The sequence below is a fragment of the Pecten maximus genome, chromosome 15 (assembly GCF_902652985.1).
Source record: "Pecten maximus chromosome 15, xPecMax1.1, whole genome shotgun sequence".
NCBI classification, from domain to species: domain Eukaryota; kingdom Metazoa; phylum Mollusca; class Bivalvia; order Pectinida; family Pectinidae; genus Pecten; species Pecten maximus.
This window is the reverse complement of record NC_047029.1, coordinates 5,347,254-5,370,238: the sequence shown is the minus strand read 5'-3', so window position 1 is coordinate 5,370,238 and position 22,985 is coordinate 5,347,254. Positions and strand designations below refer to the sequence as shown.

Sequence of the window (22,985 nt, the reverse complement as noted above, 5' to 3'; positions counted from 1 at the left end):
ACTAGTTATTTCTGTCATTCGACTGGGCGATAGCTAGCTAGTAATAATATCCTGGATTACTAGGATAGTTGGGTTTTAGCTACAGGTAATCAATGACATTCAGTCTTACGTTGACTGGCTAATTTCCAATCCCATGCCGGAATGTTGCGATTCTCCAAGGTCTGGTCATGACAAGTCACCACTCATTCCGAAATTTGTGTTATAGAAACGAACTCGTGCTATATTTAGGGTGATGTTGCTATAATAAGGCAGCGATGGAGTCGTCTGGGAGTTGAAATGTTTATAGGTCGATTAACGGCAATTGGTAAACAATAAAATCCATACAAATTCAACCAGAGGTAATGAATAAGAGGATTCATGGGTTTGTTTTCATTTTCTCCCAATGATCACTCTACAACGTCGTAATGCAACATGTAGACGACTTTATTAGTACTATAAGCTATTACTGTCAGAGAACGACTGTCTGATGGTCATGACCTACATGTAAATGTAGTCTCGGGCGTTGCATTAGATAATACCCTTTAAACAAGTTCCTGGTTCACCTTGAGCTGGATTCTTTCGTTTGGTACTGTATAATGTTTACCACACAGAAGACCTCAGAATACATGTAAAGGTAGGAGAGGAAGAGCACGTCCGTCACGCCTGAGATGAGCATTAGAACGGAGCATCTCTCGAAAAGGTGAACAATGAAGTTAATTGCTGTGCCACCATCACTAATCTCATTATTAATAAACATCGTCCTGATACAACCATGACTGTTGTAAGAACGTAGCTTTCTAACAATCAATATAAATCATGTTAGCGCTTTAACAATACAGTATTACTTTATTGGTTTCGATTGACACCAAACAAGAATCGGTGATTCTTTCCTTGATAATATGCCACCTAAATGCTGTTCATAACGAACTATTTGGAAGTCCAAGGATAATCTGTGTGACAGCTTATTTAAATAGCAAATAGCATAAGAAAAGAAAATTGACGTTGACCCCTGATCTTGACCTTTGATTATGCACTTATTAACGTCAGTTCTGTTCTGACTTTTTTTCTAGGATGAAATCTGTAATATTCCACCTTTTCTGTGATTCGTAGATATTTTTGAAATGTAATATATTTTGCTTCATTTTATGTAACATTTACCAGTTGAGAAAATTAAATTTGACCGTGTTATTGAACCTGGTGACCTTGACCTGAAGCAGTACCAAATTAGCAATTTCATGTAGGGGTCAGCTATGGGTCAGGTAAAAATCTTTGAGATTGCATTTGATAGACGCTTCTGGTTGACTTCAGTTCCCAAGGTTTGCCGAACTATACCGTGTTCTGTCTTGTGGTTGGCATTCTTGGAAAACTAATTGTTCAGTACAAACACAATTCCCACTTACATGTGACGTTATTAATTTTGATCTTGACGTGTTACTTTATAACTTATATTTCTATAATGAACTAGGCAAAACTATAACACAGATGGCGATTTAAATAAGATTTTATCTAAATCATTTTTGCATGCTTTAGAAATTAGAACAATAAAATAGAAATAATTTGTTATTAAGAAAAATAGATAAGAGAAATTAGTTTTCCATTTATCTTGGGCAGGCGAGCAGTCATGACGTTAACGACGTCATTCTTCTTTCCATTCCCTTATATCAAGGAATGGGAGGTCAGCACACGGTTTTCGATCTCCCCTGAAGAATTAAAAACAAATACGAATATGACTTTCCGTTTACATACATCCCTATCCCTGGTATATACAAGCCGCAATACTCTCTAACTCGACTTGTTTAGCTTAAGACTACTCAGCCAGAGATCCCAGATTTGACTCATGTCGGAAATTAATAATGTATCGTGTTCTCTGTAATATAATATGTCAATTCACAATTATTTTTATTGTTTTATAGTCCGTTCTTAAAATATGACATTGGGGCCAATAAACTATCTAACAAAAATGCAAAGATAGACCAGATCATAATCGTAAATGTGATTTGAAAAAAAATAATTGTCATGATTAAATCACCATATATTTTCAAAAGAGACTGCGAATTTTGCTTTGTTTTGGGTAATGATGAAATATGGGTGTGGACACTTACTTTTTTACTTTATGAATTCAAAGAAAGTCCTAATTTTAAGACATTAGAAATTTATTCGTCAGATAATATTTACAAATAACGACTTTTTAATGGCTTTTAAATGGTAATTTGAAAGATTGCACCATCAGTGTAGCCGGATAAGCTGGTATCTAAAATTGTGTTGGTCTTTAACGCTTATGGGGAATTAGGCAAACTCCGTGGTTATGGGGAATGGCATTTCCCGCTTCAAGGATAACACTTATTAATTCCATGCGCTAGATTGGACGGTTTCACTCAACACATTTCTTAAGTAGCTGCCAATAAATGAAGTACTGTGTGTGTTCTAATTTTCTAATTATCCAGTCAGTATGTGTCAGAGTATTGAACAAAAAACATTTAAATTTAAAAAAAATTGATGATTTTAAATCTTGGAGGGAAAAGAATTAACTTATCTGCCAATGAGGTGGTGTTTCACCTGAACCAAGTTCCTTAAAGTTATAATCTGCTGATGTTTGTGTGGATTTATTTGAGGAATTAACGTTTGAATTAGGTACTTCATTGATACCAGAATGAAGAGTTATAGCTAAAGATTCGGAAAACAAATACATACGTTCCTATTTAAAATAGAATGTGTATAGTAATTAATGCGCGAGGTGCAAACAGGAAGGAATTCCCCATCTGGGGTTTCCCAGCCCGTAATTATCTCTCTATAAAGTCGTCTTGTGGGGAATATTACCCATAATTATTCAAGCCCACTTCTTCGGCAGTGTGAGAGAATGAAATTTGCTTGTTGTTCTAAAAATAGCACATTTTCAACTTTTGGCGGCAACTTACACATATTCGCATCCGGATTCTTTTCAAATAGTGCTTGGATTTATGGGGAATCAGAGGAATCCCCATAAAACCGATTATTCCCCACAATGTTGGTCAAAAGTCTAATTATATTCCCCATAGGCATGGTATTGCGAGTGCTCTCTCTCTCTCTCTCTCTCTCTCTCTCTCTCTCTCTCTCTCTCTCTCCTTTTCTCTGCACCTTTATTTAAGAGTACTTACGTTGAAGGGATTTCAAACGCTTTTTCCTGTATCAGATCTAAGTGATAGTAACGGCAGATGATTCCAGAGAACGTCACCTTTTGGATGGCGGAAATTTGTTCTGGAAAACAACAAGTAGTAATCAGTAGATATTCGATCAAGTTACACTATACATTTTGTATTTCTATTCTCAAGCAATGAAGAAAGGGCATCAAACATTTCCATGTTGTCCCATCGCATGAAACGTTAACGGCGATCTAATTCTTGATACATTCTTTTCGTCATAAACGGTTTATCCCTGCTTTATATCCATTGACACTGCCTCATTTTGCCTGTAGTTTAGCATTTGTGTCGTCCCCTAGCTGAGATCATTTAAAGCCTCTAATATTTTCTTTTGTTGCTCTCAGCTTGACGTTCGAATTTTCATAGTCAAACTTCGTTTTCTCGAATTCTTATAACTCGAAGACCCTGCTTAACTCGAAGAATTAAATCAGTTGTATAGTAAACATTTTATATAAAATATACTTTGTTAACCCCACTGACTTCGACTTTAAATATTGATTTGCCTGTTGTCAGCATAAAGTAAAGGGAACGTGCGTCGGGTTTCTACGTCCAGATCTAGAGCGTGTCTATCAGTGTATTGACACTATAGGATTATACGTTAGATGTGCAGTCAATCAATGGACATGTCCTTATAGAACAGATTCGTTTAGTATGGCGTAATTTTAAACGAAACCAAATCAACGTCTCCCAAATACACCAAATCAATTGCACGGTGTTTAAAAAAATTGCTTCATGACTTAACGGCAGTAGGTTTGCTATAGTCAAACCACAAAAAAGACAATCACAGAAATAAATTCATTAAAATAACACTGCTAAATAAGATTCATAATCACACTCGAATCCAAATTTCCGGGTCTCCATTGAGCATTAAATTACTGAATATATAAGGGTCACTAAATATATTGACGTCATCACAGCGTATGCATCGCGATGAAATATACCAAGATCTACAGATATAGTGTGATATCCATGCGGTCAAGTTAAAGTGACCAATGCCTGACCTCATCGCTCAGATAAACATTAAGTATAGTTGCCTCCGAATGTCCTGATAAGACATATTGTATTCTTCACTTGCCTGTATGCTGAATAACATCAATCTGCATGGTTTAAAGGCGAATACACACCTTTGTCATATATCTTTTGACCAGCTTTGTTAACATGAAAACTGTACCTACTTGGTTAGAAATATAAACACTTACCACGTGTGAATCCTATGCCCTTTGGTTTATTCCTTCTGTTCTCAAACCAAAATCGATCGCCAAACTTGAGACGACTGAATTGGTCTACAAAGATACAAGCGAAGGTGGGACCTAAAGAGGCACCATCCAGTTTCTTCTCGGACAATCCACCAATGAACAGGTCTATATCCTTAACCGTCCTTTGTGGGAGAAAATGTATTTGAATATAAAGCATTCTATAAGGTAACTTATTTTTACTTACACAAAAACAAGCACAAGGAACAGGAAAAGTATACGACATTCAATTCCAAATTTAAAGATAAATGAAATATTCTACTAGAATGCGTTAGAATATTGAAATGAAACATTTTAAAATTTAACGAAACAATAAATGGCACAAGAAATTCCACCATTATGTTGATAATCTATAAGGTTTATTACAAAAGCTAAACACCATACCATAATAATCACAATTATCCAAATATCTTTTATTATCATAGCACAAAAGCGTAAAAGAAATGCAAACATCTCGTTATACTATATATAATAAATTATAATCTATATCATAAGGTAAGGGGCTATACTTTCAAATCATACATGTTTTGCGGTTCTGCAGCCTGTTGATGTTATAACGGACCGATAACTAAGAGGAACACGTACGAATTTAGCCTTGCGAGTGTTGGATGGTGATTACAAAGGTATAGACGTTTTTTTATACAAATCAATCGGACTCGGTATTAATCAAACTTATGTGTTATGTATTTTTCTGACAATTTACACATCACGGTGAGTAGAGTAAAAGTTGTACTTTATCCGAAAGTGCATATAGAAAAAAATAATGCTTTATTTTGCTGTGCATAATTAATCGATCATGTAACAATATTCAGGCAATATTTATTGTTAATAACGTCTTGCACCCAGATAGTTATAACTAAAAATCACATCCCGCATATTTCTAAATGTATAAATCACGATAATACCGACCATTGTCGATCCATCAAAATGGCCTTTAATGTAGATATAGGCTAACTTTAAATGAATTTCCTTACATTGGGACCAAAATACGCCAATAACAATGCAACGTCAAGGAACTAGAAACAAACAATTAGATAAATACCACGACACATGTTCAAATGATATTTTAGTTAGAATCGTTGCATGTCTTGTGTATACAGTTAAAACTATCGTCATACACCAGAGACTTCATTCGAAATAATTAACTTTCCGACACTAAATACAAGTAAATGCCACGGATTTGATCAATAATTTGATCGCTGTGCATGAATATAACTTCAGGTTTTGGGTTCTTTTTACTAAGTGACCGACATCTATCCATCAATAGGCGTTTTAATATTACATCTTGTCTCTGTACAGGTCAGTAACATATCCACATTTGTTTTCGGGCCATGTTTAATTCATCATCTTCTATTTTACAAAATATATTTATGTACTTAAAATGTACGAAACGTTATCGGAATATATTGTCACAAAAAATGACACGGAACAACGACACTTAGTGTCGGTTACTTCCTAAACACTTTAAGTTTAGCATATCGCTACTTCTGGCAGGAGAACGCGTCCCAGTGATCAATTTCACCCGGGTATGATGTCATATTAGTCATCAGAAAACACGACTCATTCGGACAAAATGGTCGCTTTGAAATACACTGCGGTCCGGAATCAATATAAAGAATATAAACGGGTTATATTTCATAAGTATGACAGAATGTTGAACATCTAACGAGCACGTTTTGTATTCGCGTGAAATATATGAAAAAATCAATGACAAAGTATACAATTTGTTTTGAAATACGAAAAATTAATAACCCCATTACGTCGGGAGCGCGGGAACCTGTAGCAAATTTTCGTTTTATAATATTAATGTTACGCTTGACAACATAGCGCCATTTTTAATTGGCTGCTGAACGCAATTTTAGAGAAATTTTGCTAGGTTTGCCTACATATTTTTTAATTAAAAATTATAATTCACAGACACAGAGATATCAAAATGAAAACCATAACTGTTTCCTTTAAAATAGACGCAAATAAGACGAATTTTAATACAGTTAATCTAAAACAGTGTTTTGATTGGTCAAAAGGTTACATACATAAATGTCACCACTAATGATATGTATATGTGTATTATGAGGGACTTTTTCAACAAGTTGACAGTAATAGAATTGTTTGGGTCTATATTTCCATGATATTCATACACTTTGTATGCGATAGATATCTTGATATGTTTGTAATGACTTACACACTGAAATATTTAACGGATATTTACCAGCCAGCATAAGCCTGCTTCAAAACCTCCACTGTCTCATTATCGTGATTTTTCAGATCATCCCATGATTGAATCTTCCCAAGTCCACATTTCTCATGATAGTCAGCATATGGTGCTAGTCCGAACTCGCGTTCTCTTTGGATATTTATAGCTATCAGATCGAGTGGAAGACCCAAATTTTCAAAAAGGGAATCAAGAAAGGGATTGTTGACAAACCTGTAAATCCAATGTAAAGGTGCAGATTTAAAGACAATAATACACTCAATCTATTGTTACGTCAATACGTCCAGTGTCTTTAAACATCGGGCATGTATAATACCAATACTTTTTACATTTAGGGATATGCCTCCAAGTACCATGTATTTCTGCCATTTTTTTTTTCATTTAAATAAATTAAGCCTCTGGTTCAAAAGAAAATTAAAAGCAGACTAGAATACTGACAGGTTATCAAGGCTCCCACCACTAACTGTACTTTGTTGTCTTATTCCTGGTGCCTCCTTGACCCTAATTGTATAAAGGACGTTCAACCCTTAAAACTAACAAATATGCAGCTGATATAGAGATGTCTAAAATTTGATTTTTTTTTCCATCTAGGGTCATAGTCAGAGATCATTTTTTCTCTTTAATATCTTAGGACTCAGTGACCTTGATATGATGAAATTCCTTGTTACCTATTTTTCATTTTATATTGATATTTCAATAAGATTATAGCGATGGATGTGTTTTGCAGACACAGGAACTGGTTTATTTATTAAAACTGCTTAAAGGCTCTGTGGAAATTAAATTCATTTTTAAAGACATTGCATTATGGTTGAAACATTGCATCAGTTCCGCGCCAACACGGGGAGACAAACACGAACATACTGAAGTTTTCCAAAACACACATATTCGCCACACGCATGCATCTTGCAGACAGGGGAAGCCGTCTTAAATTACCTTGGCTGCTGAAATGACGTTAAACAAAACCAACACCAAACCTCACCTGTCGCTTGCTTTTCCTGGTGTGCTCACCATCCACCTCATTACCTCGCCTGCGCTACGGAATGTTAAATACGGATCGAGAAATATGTCTTGGTTTTCTCGTTCTTCTACTATTACAAAACTAATGTTCATCCGTTTCATTTTTGGAGTAACAATGCTATGGCCAGTGCGTAAAACTATGCTTAGTTCGTTATTGATAGAGGGATTGATTTTGCTATCATATTTGTATTGTTTGCCATTGTCTGGACGAAGGTCGTTGTCCTTCATTTTAGCTTCCCCGATGAAGAGAGGAAGCCATTCACTATATGTTATTTTCTGAATGATTGCTCCTATTATCTTTCTTGTTTCCTGGTATAATTTTTCTCCATCCCATTTGGGATTCATGTCGGATAATAACAAAATAATATCATTGTGCATTCTTAAGAACACAACATGGATAACGGTTAGATGGGAAATGTCACTTGATCTTCTATCGCCTGTAAAGAAGAAAGCGCAAAATTGTAAGTTAATATATTTTATATATATTGCATGGGTTATCATCGTTATTTGACAATTTCGGTTTTTCATAGAAAGAATAATAAAAGCACGGTTCACTGTAGAAGAAAATTGCAAACAACAGCAAAAAAGGTTATTAGATGTGATTAGAAAAGTGTACCATATGCCATAAACACAGAAAATCATAAGGAAGTTTCCGGGAAATCCTCATTAAAATTTAACCAATGCCACCACAGGTTCATCGGTTTTTGGCCAATTTTTACAGCGTACTAATCATATTTATTTCCACAATGTTTTATAAATCCATTTGCATTTACACTTGCATTTACACTTGCAACGACAAACCATACTCTCATTTTCTAAATTCCAAATCAAATAGTAATTTTGAATAATCTGGTCGTGACGCTATCTTTTTGTTATTGCTTGGTTAGTTTATGTGATTGATATCAGGCTGACCAGCAAAATGGAAGAAATATGCCAGCAAATATTGTGCTTTGGTCTTCTGCTAAACGCTGCATTATCTGTATTAATTTGAGTGTGCTTTACACTTCGTTACATTTTTATGCTATCCTGATATTTACATCGATTTCGACTGTCCAGCTTGACAACTCGATTTATTCGCGGCACACCTCTCAAGTTTAGTGCTTATAAGATCGCTAGGCAGTCATTAAAGTGGCATTCCCAACATTGTATTAAATTTGATTCGTGAACAATAGGCAAAGCTAACCTCGTCTGCAATACACACTTACCGTCAATGTACAATTGTAGTTAATTATGCTGTGCGCATGTGTTATCATATATCAAAAATTAACATATTCAGACTGTTATTAACAGCTTGAGATTTCCATTTTATAATTAACAATTCGTATTTTATATACGTCAGCGAAAACCAGTTGATATAAAAATCTGTTCGCTATCATATTTTATCGTTTTTTTTTCTGACAGATGGATGTCCGGTGTGTTCCTGCCGGGATAACAAGGATGTGTTTATTTTTTTTTTTTTTTTTTTAAATATGCCGGCAAATCGTATAATATGCACTATGTCGTAGTTGTACTGTTATGAATATTCATACTATGTATAAAATGTGTATCCATGTACATGTATGTAAATACATTGCGACCTAGGTATTTATATCATCTAATAGACGACTTCTACTATGACCATGTCAGGATGTCTGGCCGACCATCACTGCGCCATTGAAACGTTTTCTAAAGAACGCCGAGGTAGAGCAGCGGTACAAGCTGCGGGTATTTCTGGCTATGTGTGTGTGCGTATGGGTTAGGTTGTATAAAAAATAAATTTAAAACAAACAATCGAAAAAAGATGTTTTACCGTGATGTCGCTTGAAATGACCCCGAAAATTTCAAACCTAAGGAACTTAAAAATCCTCAAGCAGGATGGTTCTCAACGCGCTTGCTCTCAAACAGGTGGGGGAAAAGGAAACCACGATATTCAAAATATTTTGATCGGGACAATATTTTTTTTTTTATCCATTTCACTCCTCAGTAGGACCCCGTGATTCTGCAGGAAACAACATCAGAAGAATTTTGCGATCGATCTTACCGGCTTTGGGACAATAATAGTCCAGCTGATCTGCAAAATTCTTAACACATGCATCACCATCCGTATCCTCAGGAGGGAATCCAGGTTTTTGCTCCTTCAGTTTGCCTTTCAGTGGGAAAAAGATGATTTAGAGAAAAAGATACTTTAGGTGTGTGTAAAGACAACGAAACAGTTGTAATCCTATGATGGTTGTGTTTATCGTGAATAAAAGAATGTATATGTATTCATTTGTTTAGTTACAATAAGTGATCAGTTCATTTTTCAGAATTATCGGTGTTATTGATGTTGAAGTCGTATGTCAGAAATTGAAAAAGAGTGAAAGGGAGAATACTGACGTAATTACATCGTTATTGTAACTCAAAATCGATAGCACGAGGACGAACTATAGGTTTTTGTGAAGACCCTTGCAAAAATAAAAGGAGAGAACAAGACCAGGTGTTCTGAGAGAGTAAGCTTCCGCTTCATCGACCACACCCACAATACAAATCTAAGTAACACTCTCAAAATGAGACTAACGGTGGTTTTGATACAACCATCAGACATATCAACAAACATCGAACATGTTTGACTTTATATCGTACATTGAAATAGAATAGTTCATAATGAGATCGTGACGTCGACCTTAGATGTAATGCATTTCCTATTTCGTACGGAAAATTCAGTATTTTATGACCCGATTGGTCATTCATGGAGGGAGGGAATAGTTGGAAACTCTATATGATTCTTCGCGGGCTGTCCTTGTCATTGTGTGATTTTTTAGGCACTTTCAACATGATGCAGTAACACCGTAAATGATTGGTACTATGTCATCTCGACTACAAATGAAAATGAAGATGCGATAGTTTTATTTTATAACCATGTATCTTTAAAATTGATTAAACATGGTTCATACAAGCTTTTAAGCATTTTAGCGCTTGCCTGGAGAAGTCTCAATCAGAGTCATACCTATAATGTCTTGAATTTGGAATAAGTACATTTAAAAACGTTAAGTTATGTCTTTGGTGCTCAAATAAACGGAGAAAGATTATTTCAATTTCGCCATCAAGTTAGTAGCTACATTGATTTTATTTGTTGAGAATGTTACGTACAACTAATTTAGTGTTTATACGACTGTGCAAAAAAAAGAGGTTTTCAGTAACAAAAAGTAAAAGAATCGAATGACTCGAAGTCTGTATAAGATACGTGTAGTGTCAATCATATACCTGTTGAATGATCCCAAAGTTCTTCCGCTCTCTCCTCTTCGCTTCCGTAAACAGCAGAACCATCTATATAGGCCGTAATATCGTTGATCTGTTGCCTGGGACCTTTAGTTTGTAAAAATACCACATTTCATCAGATCCTATTTTAAATGTGTTTTAAATTTTGTCAAACAACATTTAAAGTGATTCAGTTTCAAAAAATACCATATATCGTTGAAGAAGAACATATATGCATCAGATTCAAAATGATTTGAAGTTATCGAATAATATTGTTACAGCAAAGACAGGCGTCTTCGGTACTATTAAAACACAAAAATGATATACGTTATGTATTTAACAAAAAAGAATCATCGATGAAGCACGAATGTCATGTTTTACAAATTGCGTTGGAAGAGCAATACAAAAACACAATCAGAGTATATTATTCAGGATATGCATACACTTAATGACAACATGTTTTTTTTTTGTAATATTCATGTACAATTGAAAGACAATGTTACCTGGAATCCTGAAATCCGCTAGTGCCCCAGCTGTTCGGACACACTCAAGGCATTCACGACCTTGGAAAGCTGGATCATTGTCAGGAATCTCGATACCAATACACTGGATTCTGTCGTAAAAAATCAAATTCGAATAAAATATATTCTTCCATTTATCACAACTGTCCCCTTTCGTTTTTTGTTGTTTTTTGTTTTTGTTTTTTTGTTGTTGTTTTTTTCATTTGTGTACACCAGATTGCAAATGTATTGTCACAAAAGGAAATATATGTTTTTTGTTCTTAACGGTACCTAATCTCATCATACAAAAGCACGGACCAGTAAATGATGGTGGGTAGATAAATATATTTAAAACATAACAAGCCAACTCATTACTTTTTGTGTGTTTTTTTTCTTCTGAATTTCTCCCATCTTATACGACTGTCGACTCTCGGAAAGACGAAACAGTGTTAAAACTAAACGCTTATTTGTTGTTCAGTGAGGTAAACAAAAGTATACTGGCTGTCCCGGGAGGTAAACTCAACAAACATGCCTTTCTAGTTGTGACTATGCCTAATTGACATCAACTTACACGTGTGAAGCGGAACTCTGTCTTGGTGATTGGGATTTCGATAAGGATTTGATAATGGGTTTTTTTACTAAAACGTTCCTGTCTTTACCTATTTGGTACACATTCCCATTTCCAGTCAGTTATATTTAGACCGGAATTATCACATTGTTAAGTGCCGAGAAACAATCAAACTTTCTTTAAAATGGGGACAGTTCATGATCACCGGCATTAGAACATCGTCGCCGCTGAGGGACAAAATACAATATCCTTACTTGGAGTTCTACTCAAAGGAAAAGAATAGACCCATGAAAATGATCGATATCCCCAACTTATCTACATTATAGACTTCTTAAAAAAACTTGAAGGGTACAATATCTTTATGCAGGGATATGTCTTCGACATTACACTTGTTTTGTTATACCTCTTTTCCCGCTCTTCCTTGCTTAAGGTGCAGCATTCAATCACAGAACCTAAAAATCCTGTAAAAAAAAGGTTAATTGAAAGTGACGATAAACAGTGAAGAATAGAATGAAATTTATGATTTTCTAATTATAAATCAACATCTCATTCTTCACAAAAGTTGTTGCTTGCAGATATAAGACCAATATTTTCCCGTACTTTACAGGGGAATTTCCGTATTAGAGGAGAGGGGGGATAACTCTGTCTTTTCCAGGATAGTTAGAGAGACAACTGACACGCGCTTTGGTTTCATACTGATTGATTATAAACGTTTCGTCATTGCATTATTTCACTCACGTCATGCAATTGTATGAAAGCAAGTTGTCCTATTTCAACCGGAGGATTTCAGTTTTATTGAACGAATCAGATCGCTGTTTATTTCAACCCGATTTCCTTTGTATGTGAAAAAATGATCTTACGTGGGTCTGATATATATCGACACGCTTGTAGAGTTTGGCTGGCAAGAGTTCGGCAAGCCTTGTGTTGACCAAGGGAAGTTCTTACACCCGGGTTGAGATACCCGTGTCCACATAACTAACCCACGTAAGATTCTTTTAATCTGTAACCATTCCGAATTTCTATGTTTATGACTTTACCTACCCGTATGGCTAGTTTCCTAATTTGGACGTTAAATCGCATCCAAACATGACAATCGACTGCAGGAAGGAATTAAAACGAAACTTGAGCTGGTTTTATCGAAAACGACTTGTAAAAGATAGTAATATAAAACGGAAAAATACTACCCGACACCATACGAATCTTTAATATAGGGATACTTTTGTTATAAGAATGTGTGGATATTACGTACATGTTGATTCGTTATCTATATCATTGACTCATGCCTTTTGAATGTCACCCGCATAGACTTACCAGTGGATAGAGCTGTGTCGGTTAATTCGTGATCTAAGAACTGACCAAACCCGGTCAACGCTACCGTCCTGAGAGTGTCATCCGGAGTTTCCGGGCCCTCGTCATACCTGCTCATCACAATACTGATATGCCGGGAAGAAGGCAGATCACTGCCATCGATGGCCTTTCGTGGACTCGTAAGACCTTCAACGAAAACGGAATTTCATCACCAACAGTTCTACACGATGAAAACAATTGAAGTGCTACTTAATAACAAGCTCTTTTGCCAGAACGCACATCTTGGAATCGGCTCTTGTTTGCTAGAAACAAGCAACCTTATTAACATTTTATTTCTACCGTCTATAAACCACTATATATGTTACCCAGCTGACGCCAAATCTGGTGTTTGACAAGTTGAAACTATTATAAAACCAAATAGTCGATCTCAGTGTGTGCATTTCGGAGGAGAGTAAAAAGGGAAAGAAAAAAATTCCATGTACTTTAATAGACTACAAATAATAAAACTATTGTGTAACTTAGACCATTCGCTGTCTTCATACCCAGTCAAACAAGGTTAATGAACTGTCAGTGACTGTGAAACAGCAATGGAAGGATTTATATCGAAGAATACATGGGCATTCATATGTGACGCTGAGAAGAGAAACTTCACACATGGAATTTAATCTTAGAAATGCAAATTGAGCGTATTTGTTACTTGAAACAGTGTAAATAAAAGTGTCAGTTATTATTTAAGAGCGCCTATGGGTACACATGAAGTTATGTGAATATCTTTACCATGCACGTCACTGTAGGCAGGCTTTTGTATGAACCGAATTCTTGGAGTCACGGACATTCCCCATTCAGCGTTTATAAGGTTGTTGCACGATCCGTCAATCGATCGGTACTCTGCTTCTTTTTCTTCGTCTGTACATTGATGGACTGCCATCCCAAATGTCGCTTCCCATTCTTGACGAAGGTCTGCCGTATATTTATCATTGTCCGTTTGAAAATCGTCCAGTTTTATCGAAAGGCTGTAAAATAAACATTACAACGCAGTTTGATAGTTGCAAGTGTTACTTACTAAGAAGATGTATTCACGCTTGGCATCGTCTTAAAGTTAAAGAACTCAATGGAAACATCAATGATCCATTATGGTGTAACAATAAGATAGATGTAAAACTTCAACCAATTTTCTACGGAAACAATAGAACTGTTCCCATTCAGTTTTAATAAATTCAGTTTTGAGTATCCAGTTACAATCCTGTTACTTAAATGTAACTAGTATCTAGCTCTAACTTCCTTCCAAGACATGTTGTATCTGTCCTTTTCTTTTTCTTTTGTCTCATTTCTGTTCTTATATTAGTTTTTGTTTCTTTAATTTTTGTCCTACTTTCATCTTACAGTATGACATTTATGAAATAATACCTCCCGATATGCAATATAAGTGATTTGAATTATTTTGGTATAATTTGTATGGTATGAGTCATGATTTGAAAGATGTATTGTTTCAAAATGTGTTATTATTTAATGTGACTGAACCATTACTGTCGCGGTCAGCTACAGTAAACTCCGGTTTCAAAGAAGTCAGTCGGACCATGAATTGTTTTTCGTAGAAACCGGACTTCGTGAAACACAAGGGTTATCCGTCTAAAATTAGACACAATATTTCGGTCACGTTTCTTACTAGGCTAGGCCTAGTGTTAGTGTGTGTACCCAAGTGGCAAACAAACCTCACGTATCAGTTTGAAAATAATTACTATGTGACAACCAAATTAATTATTGAAACGTAAAAGAAGGGAAAAGAAATTCCCAATGGATATTTTTATCTATTCATTATCTATATATTAATTTCGAAACATTATGTTTAACCTAATAAGTTTACTACAAAGTATGTAATATGTATGACCGTCCTTTAAATTTGTTATGTTAAGTATTGGTTACACATGCCGTTCTTTTAACTAGTGACGTATAATGTCAATTGTGACTACGCTATGTAAAAAGACCTTCCATAGAAACTAGATACGATAATGAGATTTGTGATACATGCGTAATGTGACAGTTGTGCATTGTCTTTATGACTTCACCACCTCATTTTGAGCCTAAGACTCTTTCTTTTCTAGAACAGTTGGTTTTATATGCTTTGTTCTTGTTCAATATGTTTAATGGCATCCATGCTTATCTGTATTTCTTTGTTTTCTTTATATTATTGATTTTAGTTACGATAATGGCTTTAGTTGAAATCGTTTTTCTCCATTCGAATACTACATTTTAGCATTTTTATGTTGAGTTTATGATGCAATGCACATTTTATTTTGTACAAATCTTACGTGTCCAATATATACTGCAATGCCGTGATGGCAACCGTTGTCCTGTTATCAAGTTCCTCTGCATGGCCTGGAGTATAGTCTGTGTACGCTACAGCACTTTCTGAGCCAGAATGATTAGCGATCTTGTCAATTCCTAAACAGAAAATGATCAACATGTGTTTTAATAATTGTTTTGATCAAAAACGTAAATTCTGCAGATAATTCATTGAGATGACATCGTGATTCACAGTCGAAGCTACTCGTTCATGCACATTCCCTAATAATTTAAAACTACTTAGCTGTCTCGGCCTGTTAAGATACATTTATCCACATTGACGGTTGCAACTGTTTCAGTTTGTAGTTATCATGTCAATACATTGTAATAAATCTAACAAAAAATCACTTCACCTATACCTCGGTAGTTGGAAATGACATTTGATACTTTAATGTTACCTTCCAATATATAAATACTACGATAAAACAACAAAACGGAACCTGTATCAAATGCATTGTTCTTGAACGATTACTCAATGTGGTAGCTTACGTTACATAACGTTTTCTTTCGTGTGCCCCCTTTCATACTGCCTCACTTTTGGCGGCCTCCTGATGGAGGTACAAATATGAAATGGTAAGCAAAGAAAGCAAATCCAAGTGTCAGTATATTTGGCAGTAAGAAATGCCAATGTGTCTAGACACTTGCTAACATACAAGTTTCTTCGTATGTGATTAGTGCAGTTATCGTCCAATTACCTAAGATGTTGATGACATTTAACAAAAACAGTTACAACACACCAAATGACAAACAAAAGTAAGAGAAAGTAAGTAACAACACAAAAGGAATGAGAAGGAACAGCACGGAACGTAAAATAAAACGGTTCAGACAGTAAAGACAATTAGAGAGAAAACAATATGGGAGCGCAATATGGAATATTTGTCTTTAAAGCTCTGCAATTTAATTCATCCATATACTACAACATGAAGACAATTTAATGCTTATATTCACGTTTTCTGTGACTCTTTTCAAAAGATAAGTAAAACAAAATATAGGTATGGTGAAATCCATTACTTACAGTTCCAACAGTTTGTTTCAACAACTGAAACAGTCTTTAGTATGTTCTCGTGCAGATTGGTAAACAAAATAGTGGATGGAAATAATAAAAGTATAATGAACGTGCGAGATTTTTATAATTATTTACTATGAGTTTTAATGAAAAACTTCATGATAAATGACGAAGTATATCTTTTCGAATTGTCACCTGGAACAAAAGTTGCGCATAGATAAATTCACAATAACCGTCGAACCGCCATTTGCATACGACCCTGTCGATTTTGGAATTGCAAGTGTAGCTGGAACAAGCCAAGAACCATGGCCTAACCTGATTCGTCTACTGTATAGCGACATGGCGACAGCTGGTAGTTGCTACAATAGCTCAATCGTTTGACAAAAAAGGCAGGAACGTGGTCCGGTTAATAGGGGATGTCGAGGAAAGCCCAAACATTACTAAACGGTGCGTGCGAAGCACAGGGGCACGTTATCGCCGTAGACTTTACATTTGCTTGAGTTGTCTTTTTTCCCAATCAGTCATGTGTATGCCAGGCAGTTTTTAGCGATTAATTCTCTGATACAGTATGTATACAGTGAAAAATAAGGCAGATTTTTTTTATTTGTCGTTTACGAATAATACAATTTGGACAACAGGAGATATTATTCTTAAACAATTTCAAGTCAGTATCTATGAGCGATGGTGCCAATGATGGGTGCATATATAAAGCCGTAACTTTGAAATAACCTACCTTGTTTGAAGGAATGTTATCGATAAAACAACTTGTACCGACTTTATTACATAAAAGGAGTGAGTGCAAATGATAGTACAAAACTATGTCCTTAATATTGAATCTAGAAAGTAACACATTTTATGAAATTATGCCGTTGCACCAGCAGGCTGCAGTTTCCTTTTAAATATTGTATTAATTTTAATTGGTTAAGATGTTGATAAAGGTATTTTGTTTGAAAATGAGTATAATTTTGGTGAAGTATAAATTTTAAGCTGCGTCTTCTCATGACGACTACACGGACACTATGATCTTAGTTCACTAAATAGTGTAGTTGCCTTAATAAGAATGAAATATGAAAACAATGTACCCAATGTGTTGTATTAGATGAATATAGAATAGTATATTAAAATTACATACCGTTTATATAGTGCTTGTATTTTAGTTTGTAGTCATCTTCTAATGCTTCTAATCCTTTGGCTTCTGCGTCTGCGACTAATATGTCTACTCTGGGTCTGTTTTGGGGGTTATTCATTCTCTTCTCATCGCTTTTCAAAATATCTATAATCCGTTCAACCAGTTCTTCTCTCTCCTGCACACTGTTTGCATTGACACTCGCAATGAAGCTAGCAAGCAAGACCGCCAGGATACACTGACAGGAGAAAGACATCATGTGCCAACTAGAAAAGAAAAGAATTGCATAAATGAGTTAAACAATCGATAGAAACACTATAATATTATACAAGTAAATAAAGCACAAAGTGATGCATGTTTACGTTGGAACGTATGTACAGTATATAATATGACTGTCCTTATATCACAACACGATTTAGAGTATATGCTTGAGGTTTCTGTGACAGCACTGTCTGTAAAGTTGGCCTTACGATACATGTACATTGATATTGGCGACCATGGAGGTAGAGAAAAGAGGCAAGTTAAGGTACATGACCACACTTCTGACATACAATCTCCGTTCAGATTTATTTTACCTGTAAACCCAGGGCTCCTTACGAAGCGACTACGGTAATCACACCTGGCCATATATGCCCAGGGTTATGGAGACAACACTATCAGTGAAATCTATTGTAACACGGTCATGCTTGACCGCAGACACCATACTGGCTTCCAAACAGGTTTTGCTGGTGAGGTACTGCATTAGGTATTTAACGAATCTGAACGTGTTGTTGATTCCATTGAAAAGGTATACTGTACCCGCAATGGACCCCAGGTTTCCTTGCACGTTTACAATCCAAGGATATACCATCTGTGTATTTCACCTATACATTGCCCAATATTAGCAAATCCAATTGCAACATTTATTTCATTTAAAAAAAACCAGAGCCATTTCTGGAACTGGCATCATTATGAAAATAAAACAAGTTGTTTATATATTTGTCTGAAAAGTACTGCTATCAATATTTTACCTGAGTATTGATTATAAATACCAAAAAATAATTGACACTTGTACCTACCCCCTCTGAAGTGGTATATTGTTACTTCCCCTCTGAAGTGGTATATTGTTACTTAGGGTAGGTGGGTTTGCAACACTGAAAGTTAAAATCTAAAATGTTTCTTTTAGAATTCAAGCATAGGAGTACCTTTCTAAATGGCATATAGTTATCCATAGAAAAGTATAATTTCGTACCTGTTACCTGTTTTGAGATCTCTTGTTGTTGTTTTTTTGAAGTTTTTACTTATTCTCGCTGTAAATGAACCAACAATTTGATTTATTAGGAAGAGTTGGTAAGCCTTTGTGAATACAAGAGTGTTCCATTTTCAAAAGAAAAACAGGTAAAACCATAGCTAATCTCGCAAATACCCAGGTGTTTGTACAAACTAGTTCAATAACAAATAATATTTACTGTAAGTCTGGTCATGAACCTTAATTTGGGATATTATCTTTCCCCTTCTTTTTAAACAACTTTCTTCCTCCAAATGTCTCCTTTGACACTGCCTCATCTTTGACCTTAGTTGAGTGTTCGCCCCCGTGAAGAAAGGTTCGAGCTCTGCCCACTTGTCAAACATAAGTCTAAAAGAATGGTAGTCACTACTCCTACTAAGCGCTCAGTATTTTGGAGCGGGGCGACTGGTTTGTACGTTGTTAGTATAATTTGAATGGTCGTGATACTTGTGTCCTTCAGCGAGGTAGTCTTACGAAGCCGGCATCATTTCCGCCCTATGCATGAGACAACCACGAACATAACAAGCATTGCACATAAGCAAGTTATATGCATTGGAGGCCGCCAAACAATACGAAACTAAACTCTACTCGGGGGACACTTTGAATGAATATCAAACTGCAATGTTTCGATATAGGATCGAAACGAGGCTGTAGACAGAATGGCCCATGTAAACGGATATGACTGGGGATATTTCCACACAAAAACATTTCCTCTTTTAAATGATACCGCTTCAAAATGTCCAAAACTTTTATGAAAGTTTCTTGTATCGTGAATATTACCTGAGAAGTGAAGTGCATTTTTATGTAGGTTTGGTTTGGTTTGGTTTATTTTGTTTAACGTCCTATTAACAGCTAAGGTAATTTAAGGACGGCCTCCCGTGCGTGCGACATGCAATGCGTATGTGAGTTTTGGGAGGCTGCGGTATGTTCGTGTTAAGTCTCCTTGTAATAGGCCGGAACTTTTGCCGATTTATAGTGCTACCTCACTGAAGCATACTGCCGAAAACACCCAGCAGCACACCCCACCCGGTCACATTATACTGACAACGGGCGAACCAGTCGTCCCACTCCTTGTATGCTGAGCGCTAAGCAGGAGCGGCAACTATCATTTTTAAAGACTCTGGTATGTCACGGCCAGGGGACAGAACTCACAGCCTTCCTCAAAGGGGCGAACGCTCAACTAAAGGCCAAAAGTGAGGCAGTGTCAGGGGAGACGTTAGGAAGAAGAAAGTTGTTAAGAAAGAAGAGAAAAGATAAGATCCCAAATAGTCGCCTCTTACGATCATGCAATGGGGGCAGCAGGTATTTGCAGGGCAGTTTATGTAGGTAATAATTATGTAGGTAATAATTGTTGGTACGGTATTGGGTGAGCGGACAAAGCCATAAGCACCCCTTAATTACCATTATTACAGTGAAAACAAAACAAATGTAAGATATTCTTTAATTATTTTGGATGTCACTTCTGTGAAAACTGTACATCTTTTTTCACATGAATATCATGTATCCTCTATGAGTAGCTAAATAGGACACTGGGCAATACGAGCTAACTACTCCGTTGTGCTATACTGCGTTGAGCAATAAAATATCGGCATAAGCTACGTGGTGAAACTGACCATTTAGGGTCTAATGACACACAAAAAAAAAAAGATTCCAGACATTTAGGGTCCAACGACACCAGTAAAAGATTTTAGCCATTTAAGGCCCAGCGACACCAGAAAAAGCTCTGGCAATTCAAGGCCAAACGACACCAGAAAAAGATTCTAGCCATTTAAGGCCAAGCGACACCAGAAAAAGACTCTAGCAACTTAGAGTCAAACAACACCAGAAAGACACGCTAGTCATTTAGAGTCAGACAAACCCAGAGAAAAGACGCTGACCATTTAGAGACAAACAACAACAGAAAAAGATACCAGACATTTAGGGTCAAACAACACAAGAATAAAACGCCTGGCATGGTGGGTTTAAAAAACGATTGTCATTTAGGGCCAAACAATACAAGAAAAATACAGCAGCCTTTTCGGGCAAATAAAAACAGAAGGAAAAGACGATGGTCCAACACTATAAAAAGACACTCGTCGTTAAGGGTCCAGCGACGCCAGAAAAAGACTCTAGCCATTAACAGTCAAACAACACCAGAAAAAAAGACGCTAGCCATTTGGGGCAAAACGACACCAGAAAAAAAACGATTGTTGTTTAGAGTCCAATACGCATACAAAAGGAGCTATAGCAAGTTAAGCTAGAAAGGCCAAAGAATATAATTGTACATTTGGAAACTAACAGGTTTTATTTTTATGGTGAGGTCGGTTAAACTCAATATGACTAGTGTTGGGAGTTGTTCCCCTTCCACTGTTAAGTTGCTAAGTGTTAAGAAGATCTGACTCAATACGTTATATACATTCCTCTACAATATAAAAGGCTGACACTGTTTTAAAAGAAAAAGAAAAGGAAAGGAAAACGACAGCACCACATATTCAATCCGAGCTAATGGACATTGCAACTCGTACTTTGATCATCTTTGTTTTACAAAGTAAGACCCTGACGTTTGTACCCATCTGCTGCCTAAATATTTTTTTTTGCAGACAAAAATAGAAAACTCATCCATGATCTTCTTTGACTTGATCAGTGGATAATTCTCCGTTGTTTTAATGATATTTCATTTACAGCCAAGTAAAACTGAAACTATAGTGATTGCACAATACTTACCTTCTGCATGGTATAAATATATGTTCACAGTTTAGACAACTTTCGTTGTCCGATAGTACGTATCACAAATCAGCTCGAACTTTAACAATTCAAAAATAAGTTAATCTTTTTTGTATTTCTGAATATTATATCTCTGGGAACTGCAATCATGAATTTCGTTTCAGAAATAGGAGTTGAATATTGGTATTACAATGACACGTTTATTGCATTGAACTTATATCTACCTAAACCTAGCCGCAGCCTCCCAAAACACACATACGCACTCACCACATGCATGCATGTCGCACGCATGGGAGGCCGTCCTTAAATGACCTTAGCTGTTACTAGGACGTTAAACAAAATAAACCAAACCAAACCTAAACCTAGCACCAGTTATACAATGTAATGATTACTGCATTGCTACGTCAATTATATATTTCCTCATAAGAATAACACGAAATAATACTTACCTGTAGCTCACACGTCTTCGGACTGCGGCGACAGCGGAACTTGATCTTACATTGATGTCACACCTGAATTTAAACTGAAATCATAGTAGATAAATATCTAGGAAAATCAAGATACGCCCATATTCACCCCTCATTGGTCGCCGCAGCCATCCTTGTCCACAGTCCATGTAAAATTAAAATTCGCCATTCTAACACAAATACATAGTTTTTGCGTGTTTTTAAAGGGTTAAATATATGTATGAGTGTGTTTAAAACTATATGCTATGGTATTTCAAATGAACCCAATGCTCATCCAACAGAACTAAACACCGTCCAATCTCAGCCCAACGATTCATATATATTTTTATCCATTATAATGTGGTTTAATTGAAATGTGATGGTACTATGTCAGACTTCAGTTTTTGAGGGAAAAGAATTTCTTGAGAAAAAATATTCTAAATGTCGGAATTGATATGTGTAGTTTAAACATAATTTACTGAAAATATAAAATGACAAAGGGATCAGTCAGTAGGTTTATCCAACATATAGATGACTTCTTCCATAATTCATATATATAGATATATTACATAATAAATGTCACATGGTGACATTAAAGAGTATTAACTATTTTTTAAAAATAAATTAAACATATTATATGAATTATATATTCCTCATAAACTGCAAGCGAAATATTCATATATACATGGATACGAGAGAGGGGTGGGGTAAAAAGGATTTATTGATGGTGTTATCAGTATAATATTATGCAAGCATAGAGATTTAGAAATGGAAAGACAAGGAGATCGGAAGGTTATATATATAGAAGCATGCAAACCTGATTGGCCTTCCCAGGAAGTGCTGTGCAGCTTTGGCAATTTTCTAA

At 35.8% G+C, this 22,985-nt stretch overlaps 1 protein-coding gene across 1 annotated transcript; it reads right to left on the bottom strand.

Annotated features, from left to right (window-relative positions):
* Window positions 1-1,464: 1,464 nt before the first annotated feature.
* LOC117343878 (peroxidasin homolog) lies at window positions 1,465-22,214 on the bottom strand. The gene is made up of 14 exons (XM_033906425.1): window positions 22,124-22,214; window positions 17,711-17,970; window positions 15,539-15,671; window positions 14,007-14,242; window positions 13,233-13,415; window positions 12,325-12,382; window positions 11,357-11,466; window positions 10,860-10,961; window positions 9,658-9,762; window positions 7,600-8,074; window positions 6,618-6,833; window positions 4,355-4,533; window positions 3,114-3,213; window positions 1,465-1,679 (listed from the first exon to the last, which is right to left on the bottom strand). Exons 2-14 carry the CDS (start codon window positions 17,961-17,963, stop codon window positions 1,616-1,618), a joined length of 2,214 nt encoding a protein of 737 aa, XP_033762316.1. The 5' UTR covers window positions 17,964-17,970; window positions 22,124-22,214; the 3' UTR covers window positions 1,465-1,615.
* Between the last annotated feature and the right edge of the window lie 771 nt (window positions 22,215-22,985).

What these genes read in the sequence shown, in the direction of transcription:
- LOC117343878 (XM_033906425.1), bottom strand. Translation starts at nt 17,963, where the DNA reads ATGATGTCTTTCTCCTGTCAGTGTATCCTGGCGGTCTTGCTTGCTAGC. An exon ending in ATACAAGCACTATATAAACG is followed by an intron (nt 15,672 to 17,710) that starts GTATGTAATTTT and finishes TTTTCTGTTTAG; the next exon opens with GAATTGACAAGATCGCTAAT. An exon ending in ACTTTGGGATCATTCAACAG is followed by an intron (nt 9,763 to 10,859) that starts GTATATGATTGA and finishes TCCCACTGAAAG; the next exon opens with GCAAACTGAAGGAGCAAAAA.